The sequence below is a fragment of the Patiria miniata genome, unplaced genomic scaffold (assembly GCF_015706575.1).
Source record: "Patiria miniata isolate m_02_andy unplaced genomic scaffold, ASM1570657v1 HiC_scaffold_16, whole genome shotgun sequence".
Taxonomy (NCBI): Eukaryota; Metazoa; Echinodermata; class Asteroidea; order Valvatida; family Asterinidae; genus Patiria; species Patiria miniata.
In genome coordinates, this window is record NW_024037054.1 from 10341239 (window position 1) to 10360278 (window position 19040).

General features: G+C 38.6%; 1 protein-coding gene across 1 annotated transcript in view; it reads right to left on the reverse strand.

Moving 5' to 3' along the window:
• Positions 1 to 19040, reverse strand: part of LOC119722966 (SET domain-containing protein 4-like) — an 87177-nt gene that overhangs the window by 4896 nt on the left and 63241 nt on the right. Inside the window, exons 8-10 of the mRNA XM_038193396.1 lie at positions 15879 to 16073; positions 15144 to 15281; positions 1119 to 1718 (exon numbers count right to left, since the gene is read on the reverse strand). Of these exons, the coding sequence (XP_038049324.1) occupies positions 16042 to 16073 (32 nt within the window). The 3' untranslated portion in view covers positions 1119 to 1718; positions 15144 to 15281; positions 15879 to 16041. The remainder of the gene's footprint in view (positions 1 to 1118; positions 1719 to 15143; positions 15282 to 15878; positions 16074 to 19040) is intronic.

A 19040-nucleotide genomic window follows, 5' to 3' on the forward strand; every position in this document is an offset into this window, starting at 1 on the left:
GTTGAATGTAGTTTTCAAAGAAGAACGGTCAGACGCGAACCATGTAGATTTTCGTAGTGGAATATTCTTGGATCTCCAAAAAATCTAAGGTATGTTTTATGAGAAACGAAAATGGCAATGAATGCCATACTAAGTACGTCAGTTATCTGCCAGTTAAAACTTCAATGTTCACCTCACCTTGTGATTTCACCTAAGACGAATCCAGAAAGGGAAGGAAATGTGAAGACATATAGGAAAAATGTGTTTTTAGAGCACACTTTGGAGGCCCACATCAGTTCGGCAGCAGACAGGCTTGTAGCCCCATAAATAAGGCCAATTTACTGGACTACCTCCGTAAATAAAGGCCACACTTTCCAACATGGTACAAAACCATGTAGAATTTGTCAAATTTTGATTTTCATATTTAGGCGTAGTTTGTAGTTTATTTTTGCTTCAGACGCATACTCACCCTCTTTATATGCTATTCAAAAAGTGCTGCCGTTTTCAGATGTCTAATTTTCGTAAAGTTTCATGTTGAAATTTTTTACGCACACGTGTGCAAACGAATCGGGAAATTTCACAAAAATAGACATCTCAAAAAGCAGCACTTTCTTGATTAGCCTATAAGGAGGGTGACGAGTATGCTTTTTTTAAGCAAAAATAAACTACAAACTACGCCTAAATGTGAAAATCAAAATTGGACAAAGTTCTACATGTTTTGGTACATGGTTGGAAGTGTGGCCTTTTATTTACGGAGGGGATGGGATCCAGTAAATTGGCCACAACAGTCTTGGCGACAACTTGTGGAATTGGTTATTAATTTATGCAGTGCGCGATGCGCATGACGTGTCATCACTACCCGTACCCAATGATAGAGCAAACGTCATCATGAACAATAAATTTTCATGAATATTTAGTTATAACTTTATACTTTAAATACAGTTTATAGTCCCTTACTGTCGACGATCGTTCGACTGGTGTGGCGGGAAAGGCTAGCGTGATTAAATAAGAAGATTGTGGGTTCGAATCCTGGCGGGTAAAGCATGGAGGAATCAGAAGATTGAAGGAGGTAGAGTAGGGAAAATAGCAGAAAGAACCATAGAAAATAACTTTTTGGCGATTGAAAAAAAGTGACTTACTAGGTACGGTATTTTTTTCCCGAAACTGTTGACGTGTTGGACACCTAGATTGTGCCTCGAAGCGCACGGCTTTTTCGGCTTTCTTGATTCTTTTCCCATGGCCGGAATCCAAAGACAGCGTATCCGTCACAAACTCCTCGAAGACGGGGTGTCATAGCTTCGAGACGAGGTGACTTGTTCAAACCTGTCGACAATGCCGATTATTACTCTTCGATGGCTTTTATAGTGTCTTTGAGGCTGTTTTTGTATCGTCAGTCAAATGTTTTCAACTGAACCCCAACTCCCTAGGGGGTGTGCAAAATCATAATGAAATCGGAGGATTCAGGACTGCAGAGAAGATTAGATCAGGATCAAACACTGCAGGAAGAAAAATGCTGCTGGTTTCCGTCCCACTTCGAAGGTAGGAGTGTCAGTGAGTCTCTTCTTGCAGAAGGATTCGACTCGTGCGTCGATAGACGTTGTTGGAGCCTTGGATGGCTTGCAAGATTTCTTGATTGCCGCTGTGTATCGTCCTCTGACATGACGTGTAGGCAGAAGCTGTTTTGAGTGGTTTGTAGTCCGGTGTGGCAGCATCACCGACAACGAATGCTTGAAGCACCTCTAAATTTAAAGAGATGGCATGCACATTCCTCATTACGTAACCCTGTTTGAGCGCTGCAAAAAGCCGGTTGTTAGCGTGACGTCATCTTAATTTAAATTTTTGCGTACCATTGAGTGCGTTCGATTACTTCCCCGAGCTTACTCGCGCCTGGCTCCTCGCGTGATGACAGACATGCGCAGTGGAGCTAAATAAAGTTTCATGCAAGAGCTGGAAACATTGGCGTCGCCAGGATTTTTTTCTAGAGGGGGGACAAAACATATTTCCCTCCCAAAAATCCTGTATTTCTCAACATATCGCTTTCAATAATTATGTCAATGTCAAAATGTTTTCTCCCCATTAATTTTCTTTCCAATAATTTGGGGTGTTTCCTCTAACTTTTTAAAGTCTCCCTCGTTAGGCAACCCTTCACTATTTAGGCCAATTAACAGACACCTCGTTTTCCCCGTTTTGGTTTGATGGACTAAATATTACAACGTTATCATTGTTGACAGGATACCCAAATATGAGGGAGAGTATAATTATCACACGGCAGGTATTAACGATTAATGCAAGCATGGATGCAAGTTAATGTTCATTCACTTCTGAAAATCGGTCATTCATTTTCATCTGAATTTGAATGCACGTCTTTAATCCCATTGCAATGCAACGAAGGTTCAATCGTTTTCATTGTCCGTGCATTCGGTTTTGAGAAACAGATGGCCAATTACGTTACCTGTGCATTCATTTACGCAAGCATACATTTTCTAAATTGATTTCAGGTACAGCTCATTTGACGGTTAATGAAAAAGAAAATCCTAATTATATCAGGTGCCGATGGCATTAAGCTGAAAGTGAACTAGAATGTTGAATGTTTGAAATCGCCCTCTAAAATCGAAAAAGAAGTCTTGTAAACGAATCCAAATGGACATAAACGTAAGGTGCTGATCATCAACTTCTTTGATTGAACTGAAATGGAATCGAATGATCTGGTACCGAAAATGAAACCGCGTGTTCAGAGTGATTCTCAAATTCAGACAAAAATGAATGACCGATTTTTAGAGGGTGAGTGAACATTTTAGGAAATTGGCCGGGAAAACCTATACAAAAAAATGCCGTGAAATTATTTTCTAGAGAGCTTTTTCACATTTGGCTGGCCTGCTATTTATGCAACTTTCAGGGTTTGCTTCCCCCTATAATAAGCAACTGTGAATGGATTATGAAGCCAACCACTGGCTCACATTGCTGTAACAAGCATTGCATTTATGTGTAAGCCTCTCAACAAAAGAATGTTATATTACAGGGACGAACGAAAAGACAATAGCCAAGTCCTCGAGCGTTATGTAAAACATGAATGGGTGGGTGTTTGTGTGATCTGTTACACGGTACCCCTCTGGAGACGTGTGCACAATATGGAAACAAAATATTGTTGTATACGTCTCCACAGGGCAGTTTCTATATGTGCATACTCCACAATGTTATCACGAAATAGATGTATGGACTTTACTAAAAAAATAGGAATTTCCAAGGTGTGTTGATCAGTCGCACATTGAAGTATTTTATGTAAGGGATATCAAGTCCAAATTTCAGCCAAAGAAATTCATTCTGTTTAAAATAGGAGCATTTTGAAAGTACACTTTCAAACTCGAAAACTTTAGTACACGAGAACAAAGAAATTACCCCACAAGGATACAAATTTGGATGCTGGACACAAACATACATATAAATGCATGTACATCGTACATATACTGGAAGTTGCTTTTAAAATTACATTGCATGTGTTGTTAGCCTTGGTCAAGGCGCTAGTTGTTATTCATCCCGGCCGTAGGCGCGGTAAACGATATCCTCGCTAGCGCTATGCATGCGGTGCATTGTAAATACAGCTCGAACAGCGACCTCACGCGGCCACCATTTCTATGCAAATCAGTTGGACCCAATCTAGCGCCTTTGTTCAATCGTCGGCAATAGCTTATGTTTTTCTTTATTTTACGCTGGATTTCTAGCAAGATTGAGTCCAACTGATTTGCATAAAAATAGTAGCCGCGTGAGGTCGCTGTTCGCGCTGTATTTTAAATGCACTGCATGCATAGCGCTAGCGAAGATATCGGTTACCGCGTTACGGCCGGATGAATAACAACTAGCGCCTTGACCAACGCTAATGTGTTTTAAACAGAACTAGACCTGTAATTGTGGACAATCGCATAGCTGTTTCGGCAACAGTTTTATCAAGAACTGTCATGAAGGACTTTTTATGACGTCACACATTTATCGAAATTTGGTGCATATATCTATGGCCTATCGAATCTAATACGTACATACCAAGTTTCAACCCAATCAGACCTGTAGTTCTGCAGATATTGGCCATTAAAATATCCACATTTAATATGACGTCACATGTCACGTGATTACGTCATCGTGACGTCACTTAAATGTTCATCTATAACGCATCCCGGTTTAGGTACATACCAAGTTTCAACCCAATCAGACCTGCAGTTCTGTAGATATATGCCTTCAAAATATGCTCTTTCAATATGACGTCATCGTGACGTCACTTCATTTTTCATCTATAAAACTTCCCGGTATAGGTACATACCAACTTTCAACCCAATCGGACCTGTAGTTCTAGAAATAGCCCTATCTGTCAGATCTAGCCGAATTCTGCTAGAAAATGGTCACAATAGAAAAATTGCATATTATGTGACGTCACGTGACTCGTGATGACGTCATGATGACGTCAATGTTCGGGGCACATCTTCAGATGCTGGTCTAAGTGTGTGCCGAGTATAAAGTCAATCGGATTAATTTTAGTGCCCAAAGTGCCTTCCACTGTAAAAACGTGTACAAATGCTATGGGGAATGGCTGAAAAAGAAGAAAAGAAAAGATCACGAAATTAAATCCTTTCCATCACAATAAATTATTTTGTTTAAAAATGCATCTTTAACGGTGTGATACATTTCCATAAACATTTTATGTACACATACGAGTTATTTCTAGCTTGATGACGTCATTATTAAGGAAGTGAATACTGACTTAGTTCGGAGTGGATAAATGTTTATTGTGAAGTTGAATAACGTATGGAAATATGGAAAATATAATTGTATGCATTTATAACATCTAATTTCCGGTTTCATTACGTCACTAGTATTTGGAAGCAAAAGGTTAACATTGTTATGGATATCGTTATTTGAGCAACGAAGATATACGACATGGATCAAATGATAGAATTCAATTCAAAATATGATCGTTTTCAAATTCTCATAGACGTAACTCTGATGTCGTCATGAATTTGAAACCTTGCCAAGTCATCTGTGGTTAATCAAAGAATATCAAGGAGCGATTTGGTAATCTTTGAACCGATGGTCTTCAGATTAAAGAAAACAAACACTATTTCATGTGCCACTATTTTATGATGATGACGTCATCACACTGTTCTTTGGGACTTGCATTTCTTACTAAACACTTGCATAATATATATGTCTATAGTAAAATGCTTCCGCTTTTGAGTTATATTCGTTTTTTATTGCACTTCCGGTAACACCGGAAATAAAGGTCGAGCGGTTTTGTGTCAGGGAACAAGAAATGTTTCTCATGGCATAGTCGACAACCTCACGAAAAAAACGAACACGATACTCCATTTAGTTCAAAAGATATAACGCAAACTATTTTGTCAAAATTTGCCCTCAAATCGCTTGTAATTTGATACCTGATGACGTCATGATGCCGTAACAAAATTTGTAACATCTTCGTAACATGGTACAAGTTCACACAAGGTTTTGTGATCATACCGTAAACGGTTCGGAAGAAATTTGCTTTGTTTTTATTTCAGGCTTACGTCTTCATTTTGAATTCACCTATTTTTGACCTTCCGGTAGACCCGGAAGTAAAGGTCAAGCGAGTTCACGTACACAACAAAAGATGTTAAGCAATTAATGGTCTATCTGATTACAGAATACAAACATCATTGAATGTTTAGTTCGAGAGTTATAGGTGAAATAATATTGTCATTATTTCAACGAAAATCGCTTGTAATTTGACACCTGATGACGTAATCATGACGTCAGAGTAATATGCACCACTTCGGATGAGGGTCGATAGACTCTAAGTTACAAGCTCATACCATATACCGTTTAAAAGAAAACTTGCGGAGAAGTATTGTCCGGAAAAAAAAAAAGAAAGAAAGAAAGAATTAGAGGTTCGCGTTTGTTGTTACAAACGCAGAGTGGTCGGGCGGGCAATTTTTTTCATTAAACACTGCCGAGTTAAGTTATGAATATTTTTTGTAAGAACAAAGGATCAAAAATTAAATCCTTTACAGTACAATCAGTTATTTTGTGATAAAATTCAGTAAACATTATATGTACACATTTAAGTTATTTCTGGCTTGATGACATCATTATTCAAAAAAGGGAAGTGAATACTGATTTAGTTCAGAGTGGATACATGTTCATTGTACAGAAGTTAAAAAACGTATGAAAATATGAAAAATGTAAGAGTATGTGTTCATAACATCTAACTTCCGGTTTGATAACGTCACAGTATTTGAAAGCATGCAAAAAGTGAACATTGTAATGGATATCGTTATTTGGGCTACGAAGATATTCGACATGGATCGAATGGTATAAAATAGACTTAAAATGCGGGTCGTTTTCATATTCTCATAGAAGTAATTTCCGGTCCGATGACGTCATGAATTTGAAACCTTGCCAAGTTATTTGTGGTTATTCAAAGAATATCAAGGGGCGATTTTGATAAAATTTGAATGGATGGTTTTCACTTTAAAGAAAGCAAAACACTGTTTTATGTGTCGCTTGGGGGCGCCCTTTCGAAAGATGACGTCATCACACTGCGTTTTTGTCTGGCATTCCTCACTAAACACTTTCATAATTTATATGTGTGTATTAAAATGATTCCGCTTTTGAGTTATATTCGGTTTTTATTGCACTTCCGGTAACACCGGAAGTGAAGGTCAAGCGGTTTTGTGTCCGGGAACAAGAAATGTTTCTCACGGCATAGTCTTCAACCTCAGGAAAAAAAGAACACGATTCTCTATTTTGTCAAAATTTGCCCTTGGATCACTTGTAATTTGATACCTGATGACGTCATGATGACGTAACAAAATTTATAACATCTTCGTAACATGGTACAAGTTCACACTAGGTTTTAGGATCATACCGTAAACCGTTTGGAAGAAACGGTGCTTTGTTTTGATTTCAGGCTAATGTCTACATTTTGAATTCACCTAAATTTGACCGTCTGGTAGAACCGGAAGACAAGGTCAAGCTAGTTCACGTACGGGACATAAAATGTTTATCAAATAATGGTCTGATTACAAGGTTGGAACATGATTGATCATTTTGTTCAAGAGTTATAGGTGACAGAAGATCGTCATTTTTTTAACGAAAATCGCTTGTAATTTGACACCCGATGACGTCATAATGACGTTAGAGTAATATGCACCACTAAGAATGAGGGTCAATATATTGAATGTTACAAGTTCATATCATAAACCGTTTAGGAGAAAACCCTCGGAAACGTGCTGTACGGAAAAAAGAGAAAGATTAATCGTAAAAATAATAGAGAGTGGTCGGGTTGTGCCCGACCACTCAAAAAGAAAAAAGAAAAATCTTAACGAAAACAAAGGCTGTTTTGGTAAAAGTGCCGAAACAGCCAATAAATGATATTTTGTTCGGTTGAACAGGGCGAAATAGAACGAAATTAAAAAGCATCGGTTCTAATAACTTTAAATCAGAAATATTTCCATTTCCAAAACCTATCAATTATTATATTTAGACTAAAATTCACTGCAACCTGATTAACAACAATGCAATGCTCAGTATCTAACACATGGCGACCATTGGCGAAAAGCCCATATAAATGTTGCAACTCTCAATCTGTACCTTTTTTTTAGGTACCTTTTCTGATAGTTATCACATGAAACAGTTGCAGCGCATTTAAAGATTATCACTGTAATTACACATATTTACTTCAGTTGTGCCAATTTGGGTTGAAAAACAAACCAACAACCAATATTTGGAATAATATTGAGGCGAAGCCGAGTGAACTGGAAAAGTCCAGATTTTACCGAGCGAAAATATTCCTCCCATTTCACAATTTAAAGCCATTCAAATTTGTTTTATATTACTGACATATAAATCCTTGTCATTTGATATACTTGATCTTTTATTTCAATACAAAATTGGTGGAAAATGTGTTTCTCTCCTCCAAACCACCCCTTTCGCGAAACTGTTTGAACCCAACTCTGTAGCGCAGGCTCGTTGGAGCAATATGCGCAACGCTGAACGCGCACACCAGCATGCATTTGCTATAGATATTATACAAATATTGTGTGGCTTTAAATCGTGAAATGGGAGGAATATTATCGCTCGGTAAAATCTGGACTTTCCATTTCACGAGGCGAGGCTGAGTGAACTGGAAAAGTCCAGATTTTACCGAGCGATAATAATCCTCCCATTTCACGATTTAAAGCCACTCAATATTTGTTTCATATAACTGACATATAGATCCTTTTCATTTGATATATTTGAACTTTTATTTCACTACAAAATTGATGGGAAATGTAAATGTTATTTCTCTCTTCCAAAACCACCCCTTCATGAAAATGTTGAAACCCCACTCTGTAGCGCTGGCTCTTTGGAACAATACGCGTTACGCGCAACGCTGAACGCGTGCACACCAGCATGCCTTTGCACACAAATACCGCGTCTTGGAACAAGAATGATCCTAAATGTTCAATAGTATTTCCATAATATACAAATAATGCATGTTTGTGAGTGCAATGGTAAGAATAATTTCATGAGGTGACAGATGAAACGTACCATTTCATGAGGCGAAGCCGAGTGGAATGGAACACTTCATCTGTCACCGAATGAAATTATTCTTTCCATTGCAGAAATGTGAAACATTCATTATTTGTTTTATATAACGCCTGAATAAATCCTTGTCATCTGATTGGTTGACTTTTAATAGCCAATTTATTCAGGTTAAAAACTGTTTAAAAGTTCGACAATATACAAATAATGAATGTTTGTGAGTGCAATGGTTGGGAACAATCATATTCAATTTATCTCGATTTAAAACAGCGCCACTACCAGCAGCTGTGACACCATGCAATGGAAGTTCTATTCACCGTGCAATAGAACTTCCATTGCACTGTGCGCTGCGCGCCAAGCGCGCGCCGTGCGTTGGTACGAATAATTCAATGATATGTGATCAACGATCCACCAATCAGATGACGGGGATTTATTCAGGTGTTGTATAAGTTCATCATATTTATATTAATGCAAACTGTTCAACAGGTTGACAACAATCATCTTCAAATTATCTCGATTAAAAACAGCGCCACCACCAGCAGCAGTGACGACGTGCAATGGAAGTTCTATTTACCGTGCAATATAACTTCCATTGCACTATGCGCTGCGCGCCGCGCGCGCGTTGGTATGAATAATTCAATGGCATGTGATCAACGATCCACCAATCGGATGACGGGGATTAATTCAGGTGTTGTATAAATATAGAATAAAAAAGACTAGATCGGCAAGTGTGTACAGACGCGCGTTCTGCCATGGGCGGTGCCATTTTTTTGCGCGTGGGGCAAAAGTTGCGTTACGTGCACCTTTTTTCCCGTAGGTTTGTATGGAAAGACATATGTTTATGTCCGCAAAAGTGATATTTTTGACCTGAAGTGGTTATTTCTTCAACAAAATTCAAAATGGGTTATCAAGCTGCATGTTCATTTCGAAGTTTGGTCCATTTTATTTCTCGTATTTATTTCCCGTTTTAAAATGCTGGTGCGCGTTGCTTAAAAACCCTTGCATCCTGCTGTTTGAGTGTTATTTTCTTCATCAACAAACAGAACAATGATCATTTTGAACGTCTTATTTCCGTAGTTGTGCTGTCCTTTAATTTAAATTCACGGCAGCTCTTAAGGGACAACACCCAGAACATTTTTTTTCCTACATCGTCCCTCCTCAGGGTATGTCATACACCGTAATGCAGTTTTGTACTGTTGGATACTGGGGGGCCGGGGACGCCCCTCCCCAGCCCTTCAATTCACTAACTTGTTTTTAAAAAATTAGAACATATATATTTGTGTTATTTTCCTCTGGACCTCTAGTGGCGTATCCAGCATCTGAACATCTTCAAGAAGGCGCAAGAATCTCACAATGTTGAACTAAATGGGTACCAAAAGTAGAGAACAATGTTAATAAACTTGAGGAGTTAATTACATTATTCAGAAGTCCGGAACATTACGGGAGTGTAATTTAATTTCTTTCCTAAAACTGTTTTCAAGGGCAATGTTATTGTCATTAAAAGGTCAGACATATATAATGCAATCCAAGTAAATTTTTCTCGTCCCAAAAAGATAATAATTGTAACACAAATATCTAAAATAATCCATTGAAACATTTCACAATTTTCTTAATAATTCAACAGTAATTTAAAGCAGTTTTTACATTCTACGTTTTCCTTTTCATTGTTGTTTGTAAACAATGTCTTTATACACATTTTATCACCTAAGCTGACATTTATTTGGAGATTTTTAGCAACGCGCACTACTATTTTGAAATGAAAAATAAATACGAGGTGAAAATGAAGCAAACTTCGAGGTGACTATTCAGCTTGAAAATGCATATTGAATTTTGTTGGATACATAATAAATACTGGTAAAAAATGTTACTTTTACGGACATACAAATGCAAGTTTGCGAACAAACCTATGGGAATGTAGGTTCGCGTAACGCACGTTTTGCCCCACGCACTACTGCACGTAGAGCGTCCATGCGTGAACGAGAAAAGTTGTGCACACTCTATGGCGCGTATGAACGCGCTGCCGATCTAGTCATTTTATTCTATACCTATGAGTATTTCCCATTCCCCATGGGCTGATAGTACTTTTAGAGACCCGGCATGAATGGGAGTAATAACGAAGGTCACGTGATGTCAGTTCCACCAAACAAATGACAAGGATATGTATGTCGGTTATATAAAGAATTTTATTCTATATCTGTGGCATTTGCACACAAATACCGCGTCATGGAACAAGCATCAATCCTAACTGTTCAATAGTATTTCCCATTTCCCCATGGGCGAATGGGACTTTTTGAGCCCCGGCGTGAATGTGAGTAATAACCATAGAGCTATATTAATTTAATATAGCTCTATGGTAATAACGAATGTCACGTGATGTGAGTTCCACCAATCAAATGACAAGGATCTGTATGTTGGTTATATAAACCATATTAGTCCCTCTAGCAGTGACAATAGAGGCAAACAATTACGCGATTGGGATGAATGTGTACTCCAATAATGCTTGTACCAAATTTAACACCATTTACATGGAAAATACAGAAATTATGCCCAAAATATTGTTTTAACAGGATTGGCAAACATAATAGAAACATCAAGAAAGTCATATTATTAGAATAATGGTCAACCAATATTCCTGCCAATTCCGGTTCGTTACAATACACGCTCGAGGTGCGTTAACTTACGGTTCCATTCGTGCTATGCTACACCCATAGAACACCGTGTGAAGTACGCACGGTTGAATTGCGATGATGTCACACTAACCGGACAGTGGAAAAATCGGTCAAAGCATATGAAAATGTATGTGGGGTCACAATGTGCTGTAATCTACCCCTTCAGTCATGAAAAGACTCCCAAAGTAACCGCCTGATAGGGTTAAAATCTGTACGAACCTGGTTAAAATAGGCGGGGGACATGAACAAGTGCACATTTCCATTTATGCTAAAGAAAACCCTGAAATGTATTAGTACAGATGCTTTCAAATCGCTTGCCATGGCAAAAATTGACACACCGCAGAAGGGCGGCCGTGTTGACCACCGAAAACAAATTGGAAAAGACACCAAATTTGATCAGGAAATTTACTCAATCTGACCATAAATACATGAAGGGCCAAGACAGAGTGAAATTCATTCCATCATATAGATCCTGATTTCACTGGCGTTTTCACTGGAGTGATCCTTGTTTTCAATAACATGTATTTCAATAAAAAATTAAGAATAATAATGTGCTCTCTAAATCGCCTGATCACTTCCCTGTCTTGAAAATAACAAAAAAAAGAAGAAGCTATTTTGTTCAGTAAATTGCAGCACTATGTATAGTCTGAGTATCACTCGTTTATCAACGGAGCCCAGTCCTGTATAAAGTCTTATATGTCAAGACATGCAGATATATGCAAGTCGCGCGCCAGCCAATCGGAGTCGACTTTACTAAATCGGAGTCGACTTCACTAAATCGAGAGGCCATTTCATTCAAGCAAATCAGGAATAATGGTTTGATTGGTCAATTCGAATACACTGTTTTACAACAACAGCCGGGCGCATATTGCATAACACGATACAGAACGCGTGTCACAGGTGTTTTTTAAACCCATTATCGAGAGTTTTAATGTGCAGTTGTCTTGCACAATTATAATAATAATTTATAATAATAATCATCCTTACTCGCAGCTGGTTTGCTGAATTGCGAAGGACGCGGCTACAACGTGGTCGGGCCGCTGGCACGTAAAGGCGCCTATGGCTGCCGGCCACATCGACCCATATATGACCACAGAGCACAGCCAGAGATCGAAAGTGTTTGATTTTTCTTTCCGGGAGGAAAACCAGAGGGCCCGGACAAAAACCCTCGTGGCACAGGAAAGAACCAACGCACAACTCTACTCACATGTGATCCGCGACCAGGATTCGAACCGTGGTCACCTTGGTGAGAGGCGAGCGCTTTACGCACAAGCCAACCATGCCACCCTAACCTAATTAATCAGCGAATCTGTTCAGATGTGATAGACATTCGCCATGGTCTATTACATATTATAACACCTCACCCACAGATTCTGTGTCTTGATTGGCCGAGAGCGAGTCACATGTTACTTTCTAATTTTGCTATCTTTCTGTGCACGGCCAAAAGTACTATGCGCATAGCAACCAAAGTACTATACCATTAGCAACCAAAGTACTATTTCCACGGCGCGGTATTTGTGTGCAAATGCATGCTGGTGCGCGCGTTGCGCGTTGTGCGTAGCGCGTATTATTCCAAAGAGAGCGCGCCCCAGACTTGGGTTCAAACATTTCGTGAAGGGTTAGTTTTTAAGAGAGAAATACATTTTCCACCAATTTTGTATTGAAATTGAAGTTTATTTCAACTGTGTTCAGATTTAAATAATGTAAAATATTAAAATCAAGCAGAATCTGTGGGTGAAGTGTTATAAAACAAATATTGAATGCTTTATCTCGTGGTGAAGTAAAACTAGCCTCCCTCGGTGATCCATGGACCTTTCTATTTTCCCTTGGCTTCGCCTCGGGAAAATAGAATGTCCATGGATCACCTCGGGAGGCTAGTTTTACTACACCACTCGAAGCATTCAATATTTGTATAGACTCAGATTTATTCTGGCAATATACATGAATTTGCCAAAATGACAATGATTTTACCTACAAAATTGTACCCCAAATAATACCCCTTAGAGCAGAGGAGGCTGCGAAAAGGCAGTCTGTTTCGTTTACAAATTGTGAACTTGCAATTTGTTTTCATTTGTTCCCGTTATGCAAATGGCACACAAGATCTGAATTTGTGGCATGGGGAAGTGGGAACTATGATTTTGGTAGTAAAAATGTGCTAGGTTAAGAAATTCTTCCTAAATTTGTTATTATTAACAGCATGTTATTACTAAAAGCAAACAGGAAAAAATATGAAAAATCACCATTTTTTTGGAGCGATACTGCACAATGAGTATTAAGTTGCCCAAGATTGTCTAATCAGATATACAAGTGATCCGCAAATCACATGTGTCGCTTTTTTCTGCGGTCAATCCCTAGAGATGTTTTGAGTTCTTAAAAACTCGAATTTTGTGCATTTTTAAACAAAGACCTCAAATGAGCCCCACATGACCTTTGACCTCCAATTTCGGAAGAGTTGTGATGAACTCCTACCCAAGGATCACTCCATCCAAATTCCATTGAAATCCATCAAATTCTGTGGACAAAGAAACATTTGAAGCATAATTGAGCAATAACCTCTAATGACCTTTACATGACCCTTGACCTCAGTTAATCTGATGAAGAATTGTGTCTTTCCACCCAAGAGTCACCGCATCTAAGTTTTATCAAAATCCATGAAAGCACGTAGAAGTTATACATTTTCTTCAAAAACTTAACCTAACTTTAAGATACAAAAGGGTCTACAGTCGTAAAAAATTTAGGACTCGTTAGTGCCTCCCAAGACTTTGTTAAGGGAAAACAAAAATGTTGTATTGTAAGGGCCTAAACATATAATAAAGATGAATTTTCAAAAGTGGTTCTATTTTGATGTAAGGGTAAGGAGGAAGATTTGTTATGATATAGTTACTTTGTGAGTTTTTTTTGTATGTTGTGATTTTTTTTTGTATTTTGCCTTGACCAGGTTGCTTTGGTGATGTCCAGATTAAGGAGTTTTTTTCTCCAACACTTTTGGATTGAAGCTGACGTAGTCGAGAGAGTGCGGGGATGCAGGATCATCACCAGTTTGGAAGATGCCGATCAGGTTCGCTCGACACCGATTTAGAGGAAAACAGCGAGTTGGAAACAAGGAGCCAACAAAAACAATGTCCAACAAGGAGCCATCAAGCAGACCCATCAGCGCTGGTTGCATAGGGTGTAGGCTCCTCCACCATTTGTTCAAGTTCGTTGCAACAGCAAAAACTGACTGACCTCTCCTATTCCACACGGACTTCAGGCTTATGCAGTTTCCAAATGCGTCTCTTTGGAGGAAGGAACATGGCTTCTGCGGATGGGTTTGCAAGACAAGGTCGCATACCAAAAGCTTGTACCTGCGGCCGCCATGATGACCATCAAAACCTGCTGAAGCTTGTCCAACAGGCCCAGTTAGGTCACTTCACTTATACCAATCAGATAATCATTAGTTGGAACATTGATTACATTTATTTGCCGATTAATGACTTATTAAGATTTTTGCTTGCCATTGCTAAGTGGGTCAGGTAAAAAAAAAATGAATAAAAATACCATACAACTAATTATAAAATAAATTGGTGAATTTGACAAATATAATTTTCAGATTTTTGTTACTGCAAGCCTGGATTATCACTCCTTTAAGGAAACTTTAAGTATGCCATATCGATAGACGGGCTTTTTAAGGACAAATCTAAGTCATTGTCTCCATTTTCTTGGACTGCTAAAGTAGGTGTTTTTCGCTACTGCATTATTTTCATTCTAAAATCTAAAACACTGGTATAGGAAGTGCACACTAGGCTTTTAACCTTTTTTTTCACCAAATGGGGAACATAAATAACTAATTGCACTCGCTTATTTTTAGAAGCAACCTTATATACTTTTTATAAACAAAACAATTTCCTTACCGATATACAGCTTTCTCAAATTGTGTGTGCATAAGAAATACTTGCATAATCAACTCACCTCTTGGTGACTTTGTTAGCCAGTTGAAGTTGTTGAGTTGCTTGAAGGTTGTTAAGACGCTCCACCATTTCCCACTGGATGACTCCTTGGTCAGGCCACTTCACTGCCTTAAACTTGTGCAGGAGGTTCCTTGGTGAGCTTGATAATATGAGATGGATCAAGAAACACATAAGACTGATGTGCCTGGATGTGCAGGATAGTTGAAGTTAGGCTTCATTGACGTTTCATTGATATTCAGCAGATTGGGGAATCAGGTTGGCGAAGCGGTACTTTCCTCGCCTTCCACCGCTGTGACCCGGGTTCGAATCACGCCCGGGCCAATATGTGGATTGGGTTTTCAGCCCCTACCTGATTCCGTGGGTTTTTCCCAAATATTCTTCTGAGCTTTTCCTCCCACCTCTAAAACTGTAATATTTTCTCATTGTCTACTCTCTACAGGTTTTGTCAGGCTTTCAGGCTACAGTGCCTAGGGCACTTTTGAGGAATCCTTGGTTTCATTACCAGAAAGAAATAAAATAAAAATAAATAAAATAGAAACATGCCCTGCCCTTTGCAATTTGTGCAAACTGGTTGTGTCTAAAATACTACTGCATCAGTCCCTTTCACTGAAAATCATGGAAATGGTACTGATCTGCAAATAAAACCTTCTACCCTCACAACACTTGTCAAGTCCAAATCTCCCCAACTATTCAATAGAATCAATAACTTGCAAAAACTAAACAAATAATCCCTCACCTGAAAGGTCTCATCTCCAGATGTGCACTTCTTCTTCTCACAAACGGCAGCCGGGAGAGGCTCCCATACATATGTGTATGCTGTTGGTGAGTAGAAGTGTGGTGTGGTTGTGGCGATGTACATGTACCTCCTTCCCATATAGTGCCACATGCTTTCTCTTTGCTCAACAGAGTTTCACTACAGTCAGCTTTAAGCCTAAGTGTGTAAGAAGTATAAAACAGAGACATCATAATTTTTGCAGTAACATTTTGTTTTTGAATCTAAACAAGTGTAAAAATCAAATATAGGGATGCTGAGTGTAGTAGAACATTGAAAAAAAATTGAAATAGTGTTCACAAGATGGTCAGGCCTTGGTCTAACCATTTACATGAGAATGTATAACATGGCTGAAGAATGGAACCACACGCTGTTTTTGTTTGGGGTGGGGAGAGGAGGCGGCTAATTTTACGTAGTCATTTTGGCACTTTGTTTTTATATGCAATATGCAAGTTTTATTGTGAGTTTTCTTTCTTTCTTTTTTAAGGCAGAGAGACAGGTATTCCAAGCATATATTACCCTCTCCCCTGAGCAAAAGTTACAAATGACACAGCTGTTTTCAAAAGCTTTGCCAAGAACTTAATAGATGTTTTCAAGTACTATAAAAATTGTACCTATACTACATGTAAATGTAAATCGTCCTACCAGCAAGTTATTTTTTTGTTTTTAATATATTGTCAACTACCCACAATCTAGTTGTTTGGGAAACACTTTTTGGAGGATTTCTCTTTTATTTCTTAGATGTAGTTACAATATAGACTCTATAGTGTATATGGTTTGGCCTTGTAGAATTTCTTAATTCAATTTGGTCTGGCCTAGTAGCCTTAGAATAAATGGTTCTCCATTAATGTACCCAAAACAGCTTGACTGTTTGTCTCCTTATTTTATGTGGTTCATTAAAGGAAAAAATCAAGGATGATTTTTGTTTTATTGAACTACAGGAGACAGTATACATTTGATGCACAACACACACTTGCCACAACTCATGGTCAGTGTTGGTCAATGGCCCCCACATGGGAGGTCCCCCACATCCTGGTTCCAAGTACTCTCCCTCATGAGTCATGGAAACATGGTTTTGCATAGCAACCAGTTATATAATTAGTATTGTCTCTATGTGTCATGAAATGGGTTTATACGGTGAAGGCAAGTGCAATCAGCTTCATTCTGATTCAAGCTGCAGCAGCACTGACTTCAACAATTTTCTTCCCACCCTCCCTCTCCTTTAATTAGATTATGTAATAGTTTGCCTAAAGTTTTCTTTTTACTGTCTAATTTTGTATCTCATTCATGAGGATTTCTCTTTTATTTCTTAGATGCAGTTACAATATAGACTCTATAGTGTATGTGGTTTGGCCTTGTAGAATTTCTAAATTCAATTTGGTCTGGCCTAGTAGCCTTAGAATAAATGGTTCTCCATCAATGTACCCAAAACAGCTTGACTGTTTGTCTCCTTATTTTATGTGGTTCATTAAAGCATGTACCTATACAAGGGCGGATCCAGGGGGGGCCAAAGGGGGCCATGGCCCCCCAAAACGAGACCAATTTTTTTTTTTTTTTAGGTGACATCGCAATAAAGGCAGGCAATGAGTACACCACCATCTTTTCCTCAAAAAAAAAACATTGGTTAAAGTGGTCAGAAATTGCCTCAGATCGCACCACAGAGCATCTAGAATCCAAAATTTTTTGGGGCCCTTTAAGCGGGCCCCGAACCCCACACTGCATTTTTTTGACCCACTTTTCTGGGGGTCCAAAAATTTTTTGGCCCCCCAAAAATTAATCCGCCCTTGTACCTATACCATGGTTCCCATATTAGGCCCTGCCATGTATGATGGTCAGAGCAAACTCGAGCATTGAAGTCACCGAGAATGAAGAGTTTGTCTGTCATGCGAACTGGAAGATTACTTCCAGATCATCATAGAGCATGACATCATCCTGGTTTGCCATGATAGGTGCATTTACACGCTAGTCAGGTAGCATGATGTTGCTTTACTTTCGAGACTATCAACTATGGATTTTCCCGTCTAAACCAACACCAGCTGCATATGATGTTTATCGCTGTGACGACCACTCCAGAAAAAGGGGTAACCAGCGCCAATTTTCTTTAGATGACCTTGCTTGGCAAAACGAGTTTCACTAAGTGCTGGCTATGTCAATGCTGTATTTGGCAAGCTCTCTGCCAATGAGTGCAGTTCTTTGTATAGGTGTTCGCACATTCCATGCTGCAAAGTTAAGCGAATGTTGTTTGGCTTTTCTGCAACTGGTACGCTTGCTGTGTAAGTAAGGTGTCGATATTTTGTTTTGAAGATCACTCACGATACATAGACCGTCCTGGATGATGTGTCTGTGTAGGCGGCAGTAGACGGTGAACATTAAACAAACAAAAAAACAAAACTAGATTTCTGTTTGTGGACAAACACATAGCTGTTTCGGTATTTTGGTATTGTATTCCTTTTGGTATTGTAATCCTCAACAACGATGGAAAAAAAAGTAAAGTCGTGAATTGCAGGTCAACCGTTCATTGCTTTCAATATGAGTGATGAGAAAAGGAAGCTCTGTGTGACTATCATTGTAGGTGGTACCTGGCAATCTCCTACATTTAGATAATTTTAGAAATATTTTTTTCTCCAAGTTGCAGTTTAGAAGACAGAACAAAACTACTAGCATAAACTCAAGGTATTTATTTATTTAGGTTAAAAAAGTGGTAAACTACAAGTTGGTACTGCATGTGCAAATTATAGGTAGTTCCTTCACACATTTAGTGTTGAGATTGCAGCTATAACATGATTTGGTGATTTTATTCTGAAATCAATCTATCAGTATGTACAAAATTACCTTTGACACTCCTAGATAATTAAAGCATCAATCTTTTAATGCTAGTATTGATCAAAATCACCTGTTTGGGAGTATGGAGGACGAAAAGAGGCCATCTGCTTTTCTGCTATCAGAAAAGCAGAATAGCAGATTGAACGTTTTGTGACAATGCATTTTTCTGCTTTTCTGCCACCTGAAAAGCAGATTTTACGTAGGTGGTCGAAAAGTGGCCATCTGCTTTTTTCCTTTCAGGAAAAGAAGGAAAAGTAAAATCTGCTATTCAGGTAGCAGAAAAGCAGAAATGTAGAAAAATGC